The sequence below is a fragment of the Camellia sinensis genome, chromosome 8, assembly GCF_055761805.1.
Source record: "Camellia sinensis isolate YWXY chromosome 8, ASM5576180v1, whole genome shotgun sequence".
Classification (NCBI taxonomy): Eukaryota; Viridiplantae; Streptophyta; class Magnoliopsida; order Ericales; family Theaceae; genus Camellia; species Camellia sinensis.
This window is the reverse complement of record NC_138968.1, coordinates 124035142-124047343: the sequence shown is the minus strand read 5'-3', so window position 1 is coordinate 124047343 and position 12202 is coordinate 124035142. Positions and strand designations below refer to the sequence as shown.

The 12202-nt window shown below is 32.8% G+C and overlaps 1 protein-coding gene across 12 annotated transcripts; it reads left to right on the top strand.

Moving 5' to 3' along the window:
• Nucleotides 1-997: 997 nt before the first annotated feature.
• On the top strand, nucleotides 998-8750 carry LOC114270110 (uncharacterized). Of its 12 annotated transcripts, none has more exons than XR_014338153.1 (8): nucleotides 998-1317; nucleotides 1737-1861; nucleotides 7573-7609; nucleotides 7817-7840; nucleotides 7923-8000; nucleotides 8089-8250; nucleotides 8338-8409; nucleotides 8489-8750. XR_014338153.1 is itself a non-coding variant. In XM_082883351.1 (7 exons), exons 1-6 carry the CDS (start codon nucleotides 1240-1242, stop codon nucleotides 8392-8394), a joined length of 399 nt encoding a protein of 132 aa, XP_082739477.1. In that variant the 5' UTR covers nucleotides 998-1239; the 3' UTR covers nucleotides 8395-8409; nucleotides 8489-8750. The 12 variants fall into 12 exon arrangements, 1 of the variants encoding a protein (XP_082739477.1); XR_014338155.1 differs by having other exon boundaries at nucleotides 1002-1283; XR_014338154.1 differs by lacking the exon at nucleotides 998-1317 and adding an exon at nucleotides 1438-1639.
• Nucleotides 8751-12202: the final 3452 nt, after the last annotated feature.

Below are 12202 nucleotides of genomic sequence, written 5' to 3'. Positions count from 1 at the left end.
TTGATCCATAGATTTGGCGTCCCACAAACTATAACGGTTGATAATGGGACTGTTTTTTATGGGAAAATGGTAAAATCTTTTGTGTCTGAGTTTAGAATTAGCCTTGTTAATTCCACCCCATATTATGCACAAGCCAATGGTCAAGTTGAATCATCCAATAAGTCCTTGAAAAAAGGAATACAAAAGGTTATGGAAGATAATCCTAAAGATTGGCATAACTTATTGTTGGATGTATTGTGGGCTTACAGAACTTCCCCAAGGTCAAGCACAGGAGTCACTCCTTATGCCTTAGTTTATGGGCATGATGCAGTATTACCTGTGGAGATCAATGTTAAATCCTTGAGGGTAAGATGCCAAGACCAGTTGGATCCTGAGCAGTACTATCAGAGTATGTGCTTGGAGTTAGAAGACATAGATGAAGCTAGAATTCTTGCATTAAATAGCATTCTCTTTCAGAAGAAAAAAGCAGCCAAAAATTATAATAAGAAAGTCAAACACGTTGGCTTTGATGAAGGTGATTTGGTGTGGAAAACAATACTTCCAATAGGAATTAAAAGCCATAAGTTTGGCAAATGGTCACCTAACTAGGAAGGACCATATCAAATTCATAGAGTTTTGCCTTTTGGAGCATACCATTTGAAAAATTTGAATGGTTATGTGCATCCCAAAAAGATTAATGGCAAATATTTAAAGCTTTATTTTCCAACTATTTGGGAAACACAAGGAATAAAATAAACACTGAATACAAGAACATCTATATAATAAGGGAAGATGGTTTTTGAAAATGTATACAAAAATGTATATGTGTCAACATATGGACCATTAGATTGATTCAATCCAATGGCTGAAAATGTCTCACTCTCATTTGTTCTATTTAAACATTTTAATGGTTGAGATCAATTACTATCAAGATCTAATGGTGCAAAATGTAAGTTTCAAAATATCTGTATCTCTCACACCTACTCCTCTCATCTCAAAATTTGTCTCTCTTCCAAATTTCAAAATTTGAACCGACCCCTCTCTCTCTCTCTCTCTCTCTCTCTCTCTGTCTCTCTCTCCATGGGAGCCCATTCCCATGCTCTTCTTCAATTCCTATCGGAGCCCAACAATTGCTGGAGACACAACCCCGAACCCCCTATTACCCTCTTCGTCTTCTCTCTTCCTCCCTCTCTCTCTCTCCGCCATCCCAATCTTCATCAATAGTGGCAACGACGACCGAATGAATGGAGCCACTGCAAAATGAAGAATCTAAAGGAAGAATCTGATATATTTGACCCATCATGGTATATTTCCAGCAAGAGAGCAAACCAGAAATTGGTAGATCTAAATGCATCGTCTAACCATTCTTTACTCTGTTTATAAATAATAAAAAGTTATGGAGTTCAACCATTCTTTACTCTGTTTATGAATTAGGTTTATCGGGATACCTGATTAGAAAATATATATAAAAAAAAAAGAAAAAGAAAAAAGTTTGCGGAATTCAACCATTGTTTACTCTGTTTATGAATTAAGTTCACATGACATTCTCTGGATTTATTCCTTACCTAAAGTTGTATCTGAGTTTCTGAGAATATTGGATCACAGGGTTGTTATGATTCTTGGCCATGTGATGCTTCATCAAATACCTAATAATTATCCAGTTACCTAGACTTTGATTCGATTTGATCTTATGAATTTTGATACTCTGGTTTGATGTCATGTAGCCTAATTTTTTATAGTTTGTTTGATTCCTATAGGAGGTAGATCCATCCATGGAGAATGAAGAGGCTCTTGGCACAGATGGAATGGATGGTTTTTTGTCCAATCTAGCAAATGCAATTCCTGGAATTGACGAGGCTATGAGCTTTGCGGGGATGCTCAAGTAAGTAGTCATGTTTCATTTGATTTGGTAGCTCTATAAACAGCAAATCTCTCAGGTCCCAATCATTTGTTACATATTTAGATCTGGATTGAATGGTATATTAACAATGCATATAAGGTGTTTGAAAAAATGCATGTGAGAGATAGCAATTGGTAGTGGTGGCTATTGGGGTGGTGGGTTTTAATTGGTTCTTGAAGGTGTAATTTGGTCAATTAATTTCTTATTTATTGTTTAAAAGTACTAAAATAAACTTTAAAGGATAAAATTTTTATTTTTATTTGAACTTTGACGACATTATTAATTTTTTTGCATTTAACTAATATTGATTAGCATAAGATTATAAGTTTTAAAAAATCATGTTGTCCCTTATCAATGTTTGGATTTTTAGGTGTTTGGACATGGAATTGAAGAGTTACGCTTTGAGATTGATACATGTTTAGGAATCTATTATGTTTTTCTTGTGTATAATACAAATATTACAAATAGCCAAATAATTTTTAGAAATAAAGAAATTGGACCAACCTTATCAACCATGACAGTTGACAGTGATCACTTACCAGTCCTCTTTTCCTTCTTTAACTCCAATGACACAAACCAAGTTAAAGAAAACAATCTCAAAAGAAAGAAAATAAAATTGTATGGGCAAATTACACATACCTCACTTGACAATTATGCTCAAGTAAGTAACCATGTTTCATTTGATTTGGTAGCTCTATAAACAGCAAATCTCTTAGGCCCCAATCATTTGTTTCATATTTAGATCTAGATTGAATGGTATATTAACAATGCATATAAGGTGTTCGAAAAAATGCATGTGAGAGATAGAAATTGGTAGTGGTGGCTATTGGGGTGGTGGGTTTTAATTGGTTCTTGAAGGTGTAATTTGGTCAATTAATTTTTTATTTGTTGTTTAAAAGTACTAAAATAAACTTTAAAGGATAAAATTTTTATTTTTATTTAAACTTTGACGACATTATTAATTTTTTTGCATTTAACTAATATTCATTAACATAAGATTGTAAGTTTAAAAAAATCATGTTGTCCCTTATCAATGTTTGGATTTTTAGGTGTTTGGACATGGAATTGAAGAGTTACGCTTTGAGATTGATACATGTTTAGGAATCTATTATGTTTTTCCTGTGTATAATACAAATATTACAAATAGCCAAATAATTTTTAGAAATAAAGAAATTGGACCAACCTTATCAACCATGACAGTTGACAGTGATCACTTACCAGTCCTCTTTTCCTTCTTTAACTCCAATGACACAAACCAAGTCAAAGAAAACAATCTCAAAAGAAAGAAAATAAAACTGTATGGGCAAATTACACATACCACACTTGACAATTATGCTCAAGTAAGTGACCATGTTTCATTTGATTTGGTAGCTCTATAAACAGCAAATCTCTCAGGTCCCAATCATTTGTTTCATATTTAGATCTAGATTGAATGGTATATTAACAATGCATATAAGGTGTTTGAAAAAATGCATGTGAGAGATAGAAATTGATAGTGGTGGCTATTGGGGTGGTGGGTTTTAATTGGTTCTGGAAGGTGTAATTTGGTCAATTGATTTTTTATTTATTGTTTAAAAGTACTAAAATAAACTTTAAAGGATAAAATTTTTATTTTTATTTAAACTTTGACGACATTATTAATTTTTTTGCATTTAACTAATATTGATTAACATAAGATTGTAAGTTTAAAAAAATCATGTTGTCCCTTATCAATGTTTGGATTTTTAGGTGTTTGGACATGGAATTGAAGAGTTACGCTTTGAGATTGATACATGTTTAGGAATCTATTATATTTTTCCTATGTATAATATAATACAGATATTACAAATAGCCAAATAATTTTTAGAAATAAAGAAATTGGACCAACCTTATCAACCATGACAGTTGACAGCAATCACTTACCAATCCTACTTTCCTTCTTTAACCCCAATGACACAAACCAAGTCAAAGAAAACAATCTCAAAAGAAAGAAAATAAAATTGTATGGGCAAATTACACATACCTCACTTGACAATTATCCTTTCACCTTTTTTCCTTTGTTGTTTTATGATTGATTTTGAAAGAAACTATGTTTGATGAAATGGTTGAGAGTTACACTGTGTAATATGTTCTTTTGATCAGTTATTACTAGGGTATGCCCGTGCTTGAAGGCACGATGAAAATATTATTGGAATGAAAATGTAATTGGAATGATTTTATGATTTTAAACAAACAATAAAATATAAGTCCCACAACACGGAAACATATAATAAAAATCAGATGAAATATGCTAGCCAATGCATATAAGGTGTTTGAAAAAATGCATGTGAGAGATTGAAATTGGTAGTGGTGGCTATTGGGGTGGTGCGTTTTAATTGGTTCTGGAAGGTGTAATTTGGTCAATTAATTTTTTTTTTTATTGTTTAAAAGTACTAAAAATAAACTTTAAAGGATAAAATTTTTATTTTTATTTAAACTTTGACGACATTATTAATTTGTTTGCATTTATCTAATATTGATTAACATAAGATTGTAAGTTTAAAAAAATCATGTTACCCCTTATCAATGTTTGGATTTTTAGGTGTTTGGACATGGAATTTAAGAGGTACGCTTTGAGATTGATACATGTTTAGGAATCTATTATGTTATTCTTGTGTATAATACAAATATTACAAATAGCCAAGTAATTTTTAGAAATAAAGAAATTGGACCAACCTTATGAACCATGAAGTTGACAGTGATCACTCACCAATCCTCTTTTCCTTCTTTAACTCCAATGACACAAACCAAGTCAAAGAAAACAATCTCAACATAAAGAAAATAAAATTGTATGGGCAAATTACACATAACTCACTTGACAATTATCCTTTCACCTTTTTTCCTTTGTTGTTTTATGATTGATTTTGAGAGAAACTGTGTTTGATGAAATGGTTGAGAGCTACACTGTGTAATATGTTCTTTTGATCAGTTATTATTAGGGTATGCCCGTGCTTGAAGGCATGATGAAAATATTATTGGAATGAAAATGTAATTGGAATGATTTTATGATTTTAAACAAACAATAAAATGTAAGTCCCACAACACGGAAACATATAATAAAAATCAGACAAAATATGCCAGCCAATGCATATAAGGCGTTTGAAAAAATGCATGTGAGACATAGAAATTGGTAGTGGTGGCTATTGGGGTGGTGGGTTTTAACTGGTTCTAGAAAGTGCAATTTGGTCAATTAATTTTGTATTTATTGTTTAAAAGTACTAAAATAAACTTTGAAGGATAAAATTTTTATTTTTATTTAAACTTTGATGACATTATTAATTTTTTTTACATTTATCTAATATTTATTAACATAAGATTGTAAGTGTACTATAATTAAGCTTTTAGCAAAATTTGTTATAATGTTTCATATCAATCGTCTTTTCTTTTCTTTTCTTTTTTTTTTTTTAATTATAAGCAAAGGTTCGTAAAGTATCAAAAAATGGTCCTTTCTATTTGGGACACCATGTGACACATCATAAACCAATCACAAATCATCATGCCTTCTGTTGTTCCTTATCACCTAACAAAAAAATCATGGGTTCTACCTTCTCTACTAAGCCATGCAATAACACGTGGCTGTGCCGTTGAGACACGAGACAACTGTTCTAAAATATCCTTAAATTGTTTGGACTATCTTAATGTGTCATTGAAATGAAAATCAATGGTTGGACCTAGGATAAAACCTCTTACCTCACAAGCTATATCAAAAAGAAATTGCATAGTAAAAAAATTACATGTGTGAATGTTTTTATACACAGGAAAACATAATAGATTTGTATTATACACAGTTTGTTATCCTTGCTATTCAAGATTTTAGCATTCCTATGCGTAAATAGTCTGCGTTGCCTCTTAGCTTTTGTCGCCAATAGTTTGTTTGGATTTTATTGAGTGTCAACTCTTTTTTTGTTAGTGCTTTGATTGGTTATTGTTTGGATGCAATATAGGACTGCTCTAAATCATAAAAACAAGGCGCCTGATTTGTGCAAATTGGTCATCTGGTCATATTAAATTAGAACATATTTAATAGAAGCTGTGTTTGGATTTTTAGGTGTTTGGACAACTGGATTATGGATTTTATCAATTGAATATAACTAAAAACACCCTTGAATAAAATATGAATGAAAGCTAAGAGTTTTTTTTTTTTGGCCCTTCCCTTCAATAAAATTTTTTCCTTTAAATATTTAGTTATACTTGAGACTTCAGCTCATTTCCCTCTTTTGTATGTATGGGATTACAAGATATTCTTTTGTTCCTGTGATTACAAGATATCTTTTCTTCTTTTTTTTCCTCCTGTTTTTATGTGAAGGGCTACCTTTTTTTTTTTTTTTTTTTTTTCCTATTTCTTAGTCTCAGAGAATGTTAAGAAGTTGAGATATTCAAAATTGAAATTGAAACTCTCACACTCAGATTTTAGTTGGTTTTCCTGAAGGGAAAGCATTAATTGCTATAATTGAGAAGACACAGTGGTAATGAACCCATGCTGATCGGCTTTCCAATTGATACATTTGTTAAGCTTACTCATTTACGTTGTTATTTTTTCTCATTTGACAATGCCATTATCTATTAAAAAGAGAAACCCTTGTGTGATAGTGTTTGTCCACTATCAATACACCATTACAACAGTTCAATTTTGCAGACAAGTGGAATGAGATCAACTGAGGACACTAAGCTAGGATAAGTTCTATGGTAATTTCTACAAATACACCATTGTTGAGGAATTTTAATCTCTACTTTGTTCATTCTATTTCATGTGATATTTGTTATCTCTACTTTGTTCGTTATTTATTTATTTGTTATTTCTTCACAATAGTATGGAGTCACTTGCTTGAAGTCAATTTAATTTTTATTTTTATTTTTTTTAGATTGCTTAGCACTGGCTGGTGTGCATTGTTTACTATTTATTTTAAATTTAGTTTTTTGGTATTGTAGAGCCATGGCTGGTGTGCATTGTTTGTTATATATATTTTGAATTCTATTTTTCTAGATTGCAGAGCACTGGCTGGTGTGCTTCATTTGGTGTTTAATAATTTTTTGGTATTGCAAAGCACTGGTTGATATGCATTGTTTATTGTTTATTGTTTATTTTTAATTTTAATTTTTAAATGGTTGGTATTATTTGGTAACAAATGAATAATGAAACAAATATATATACCCGTGCTTAGGGGTTGTTATCTTTAATTGAGCTTTGTAGAGCGTGTGGTACCAACAAAATTGCAGAGTGTGGGTTTTAAAAACAATATTTCTTTATATTTCTCAATGTCTTAAGTTTTTTGTATGTTTTTCAATAAATTACATTTGTATTCAACTACATTTTAATCTCAATATTATTTATATCGTGTCATTATGCACCAGCATACTTTTTATTTTGTACTTTACATACCTCTTATTCTTCCCTTTGTATTTTGTTTATGTACCTGCTCTTCTCATCTTCATTGTAACCCTCTCTTTGAAATTATTTTTTATATTTTATTATCCGATTTGCTACTAAAATTGTTATAAGTTGTTTAAGAATAATAATATTTCTTTATATTTTTTTAGTGTCTTTATCAAAAAATCAAAAAATGATACAAACTCTAAAGTAGGTTGTATGTTATAAGTATGTTAGGAGGTTATTAATTTTGTGTCGATTAATTTTTTTTATGGCAATTATTAAACCTCATTTTGCCTTCTTGCAGTTATCTTTTTCAAATTGACATAACTAGACACTTTCAGGTTGAGACACTCTTGACCTTTAACTTCTAATTATGGACAACATTACTATTTTTGGTCACGTAAGTTGTTTTATTTTTAATTTATTTGAAAAAAAAAATACAAAATGCTAAGTGACCTTTCTTATAAGTCTAAGTTAATTTTCTTTTCTTTTCATTATTTTTTATCTAATTTCCTTATAACAAAATGCTATTTTCTTATATTTTACAGATGGATGGAGACCTACGTCAAACTGTAATATCGACTCCTTTTACTCATTTTCTTACATGCATATATTTTTTAATTTTTTTTACCTCTAATTCTTTTGTATTTATAGGTTCAATTTCTTGAAGAAAGAAATGCTAATGTTGTCATCCGTGATAAGCATGACCTTAATGTCATCCGGGTTCGAGAGGTAGGCCCAATTTAATTATATAGAATTTTTTTTAATTGTCGTATTTTTTAAACTTTCTAAATATATATATTTTTATTGCGCACACCAGTGTTTAGTCATGGACAACTGTACGTGGCCCTATCTAGATGCACATCTTTTGATCGTACAAGTGTCTTCCTTCCCAACGATGAGCTAGATTCTACTACAAACATTATTTATCTTGAAATTTTGTTATAGTGTTACTTATGGATCAAATCACTTTTGTCAAAAGGTACAATGTATTTATTGACAAATTTGCTTCTATTGATTACAAATTATTATTTTAAATTTTTTTTGCTATATATGTTGACTTTTGTAGGATTGGGTTAAAAAATATATGGACCTCAAAAAGATAAATACAATTAGATTGCTTTGACAGAGATGTAACAAGGTAATTTCAATTTAAAAGTGTTTTGATATTTATATAGATTTTCTTCTACTAACAATTTTTTATTTTCATAAATTACTAGATTGTCGCGCATACTTCTCATTGGAGATATATAGAAGTTGAAACAAATACTTTTTGGAAAGTGATGAGGCGCTCTTAGGAATTCTAAGAAAGAACAAGTTTGAAGATCATATTTATTTTTGTAAAAAGCATACATATGCTAGCTACGATCTAGATTTTGTAAAGTTTCATATCGATGTAAATTTTAGTTTCGTAAAGCCTTTTATCTATGTGCAATTTATAACTAAGTTCAGATGTATATTATATAATATTCATTTGAATTATTCACTTGGTGTTATAGTCTTTTTTTCTTCCTAATATGCTCTTGAATTAGCGTAAAGAAAACTTCATATTTTTTTTTTGGTTGAATTTGATTTTTTGCTTCCATATATATTTTTATCAGGAAGGGTGTTGCTTTTAATATAGGATTGGATTGTGTACGTATTAATCTTTTAAAATAATTGTTTATTACACAATTTTTTATATATATATTTTTTTTGAATTGCAACGTACGGCTGGTGTGCTTAATTTGTCATTTTTTTTTCTATTGTGGAGCACTGATTGGCCTGCTTAATTTGTTATTTGTCCTTTTTTTGTATTATAGAATATTGGTTGATGTGCTTAATTTATTATTTGGCATTTTCTTTATATTGCTGAGCATTGACTGGTGTGCTTAATTTATTGTTTATTTTTTTCTATTACAGAGTACTGACTGGCGTGTTTCGTTTGATTTTTATTATATGTTTGTGTTGGGGGACTTACATTTTATTGTGTGCTTAAAATCATAAAATCATTCCAATTATATTTTCATTCCAATACTGCCTCCGCCCCAAAATATTAGTCCCTTATTCCATTTTTCATTGTCCCAAAATATTAGTCTCTCTTTAAAAATCAAGTATAAAAATAATATAAATTTCCTATTTTACCATTCTTTTAAATTAATAAATAATATAAAAAGTACAATTATGACATTGATATTCCCAAAAAATGTACTATCAAAAGGGTAATTTTGAAAAATCAATTGTACTACTAAAGAAAATTGGATTCCCCATAAGGGACCATTATTTTGGAACAGAGAGAGTAATATTTTCACCGTGCCTTCAGGCACGGGCATACCCTAGTAAGATGATAAACAAGAACTTGTTTTTTTTTTATAAAGAGTTAAGTACATCGTGCCACAAATTGGCCCAAAAATCATTACAATGTTTTAGTTGCTTTTTGTACAACAGATTTCCTATTGGTAAATGATGAAAATAGTTGAATAGCTGCAGCCATGTCTCTCTTTTGATCGGCCAGTCCTTGATTGGTGATTTGCAGTTTGATGTCAGTTCGGACTAAGGACTGATTCACTATAGAAAGCTCCTCTTCAAGTTGAGCTTTCCTCTCCAGTAGTTGAGTTCGAAAGTGAGAGGCAGAGAAGTGTTGTTCCTTAAGCTTCGACACTTCAGTATGCACTTGAGAAACAAAACTTTGGTCTCTAACCAATTTCTCATCCGCAGCCTTGGCAGCATGATAGATGCTAATGTAGAAGTCGATAGTAGCTGCTGCCTGGGATAGGTGACTTGAGACATCCATACCAGACTGTTCAGCAAGTTTGCAGCACTAAAGAAACCCATTTTTAATTATAGGCCTTTGTAGAGCCTCGAAGGGGATCCTCGAAAAGGAAATTAACAGGTCCAGGCAGGTGTCTAAGTCTATCAAAGGTACAGAAAGCTTGCTGTTGGAGGAAGGAAAGCTCTCAAAAATTTCCAGCAAAGAGTCAGCCAAAACTAATGGCTCAGCTTCCTCATCGAATGTTGGAGAAGTAGAGTGGATGTCAAAGAGACTAGCTAATCTTACTTCGAAGACATCAACCTCATCATTAGACATAAGGGGCGCAGAGAGAGTTGCAGTGGAAGACACAGAAGACTGCATAAGGATAGGAGAAATGGGTGAAGCATCTTTAGCAGTCTCCATGGTCCTGGCCACCAATGAATCAAGTGAAGGAGGGCTGGAGCTAGGTAAAGGTGATAAATCACGAGTTGGAGAGCTGCCAGCACCCTTAATAGGGGAATCAACTGCCATCAGAGATGAGGTAGCAGTTGGAAGTTCTTTGGAAAGAGGTAGAGGAGCAAGGCTCGATAGAGAAGTAAATTAAGGAAAGTCGAGGGTCAAGTGGGAAAGACGTGGAGTCAAACCAAGAGAAAGAAGTGTAGGAATGCTTGGCCTCAGGGAAAGTGCATGAAGTGTAGACCTTGGAAGTGGAAGTATGGTTTGAATAGCCCTTACATCCTGCATCTGATCAACCTCAAATGAAACTGAGAGAGGTCTCATTGGAAAGATGAACTCAGAAGTTGCTGCTGCAAGAGGAAGAAATGTAAAGCAATGTTAAACTTCAATACCAAAGGCTGACAAAGGAAAAACAGTAGAAGTATGAAAGAGATTACCTGCTCTAGAAGTGTCGGCGATGATAGGAGAACTACGAAGGGAGTAATGTCTGGCAGTTTGTTGCCTCCTTGCAGTTTCCCTTTGTCGTGTATCAACAGCGGCAGCTTCATCTCTCAGAAATTGTTGCTGTCGTTTCTTCTCAGCTCTCTCGAAGACGATCATGGCCTTAGAATGTTCTTGTTCTACTGCCTTGACGGCTGCTTCATGGATGGCACCTTCAACCAAGATAGTAGCAGAAGCAGACACTTTTTTTCTCTTTTCCATTGCTTTGGCAATTGTCTCGGAATCAGAGTCTTCGACCATATCAGAAGGAGAGACAGTCACCTTTCTTTTCCTTTTCCTCTGTATTGGTAGGGTCTGCTCCTTCTCAATTTCCTTCTCAGCTTCTTCAAACTGAGATCTGGATTCCGAAGAAATGAGTTCATCTTCCATCTCCCTGACAGTTGTCTCATCCCTAACCAAGTCAGAGGAAGAGATGATCACTCTCTTCTTTCTTTTCAAGGGTGACTCTTCCTCTTGATCTGCATCTTCTTTTTCTTCTCCTTGAATATCGGATGTTTCCTTCTTAAGCTCAAGAAGCCTCCTTTTCTTTTGTTATTGGCCACCTCCACAAAAGAAGAATTAAAGATAAGGCTAAATGCATTATAAAAAGACAAAAGAAGAAGAGACAAGGGTATATACATTTCTTCGAGGCAGCCCGAGTAACTCTAGGAGGAATTGAAGCAGCAGGAGCAGATTGGGTTGTAGCATGTGCTGCAACTGAAACAGGGAACGAAGTGACAATTCCAGCTCATTTGGGCTTGGCCACATCTAACACCGTTAGTAGGTTTTGAGGTGAAATGGCCAAGTAGATTTCCATGTTGGTCACCCACCAGTTTTGGTATCTCTTTAATACGGTACCTTGAGGAATGAAAGGGGTATACTCGAATTTGACCAAGTCGTTTATAAATTTAAAAGTTGCCTCTTCTAGCCTGGACTTCCGGACTTTCAGATCCCTTCTAGTAAGGCTGAGATTTGTGTTGCTGCAAAGAGGTATTGGGACCCCTTGTGTAAGGCCAAATTGTCTAGCAAATTGGGCAGGACAGTAAGGTTCAGCAATGCATTTGCAGGCTTTCGGGTTCAAAGTCCCGATAAATAACTCTCTGGGAATCAGAATGGAGATCCATATATCTTTGTGAATAGGTGAAGTACAGGACTTGTCACTTAGGAAATTCCTCAACCAAGATGGACCAATGGTGGGTTCGAAGGGACGGAAATAGTAAATAGGAAGGGAAGCTGGAAGTTGGTGGAAGAAAGAGAAGTAAAAAAG

Excerpts from the sequence above, each read along its gene's own strand:
- LOC114270110 (XM_082883351.1), top strand. The coding sequence starts at position 1,240 with ATGAAGAATCTAAAGGAAGAATCTGATATATTTGACCCATCATGGTAT. Across the intron at positions 1,318-1,736 it reads AGAGAGCAAACCAGAAATTG|GAGGTAGATCCATCCATGGA; the intron begins GTAGATCTAAAT and ends TGATTCCTATAG. Across the intron at positions 8,001-8,337 it reads ATGTCATCCGGGTTCGAGAG|GATTGGGTTAAAAAATATAT; the intron begins GTAGGCCCAATT and ends TGACTTTTGTAG.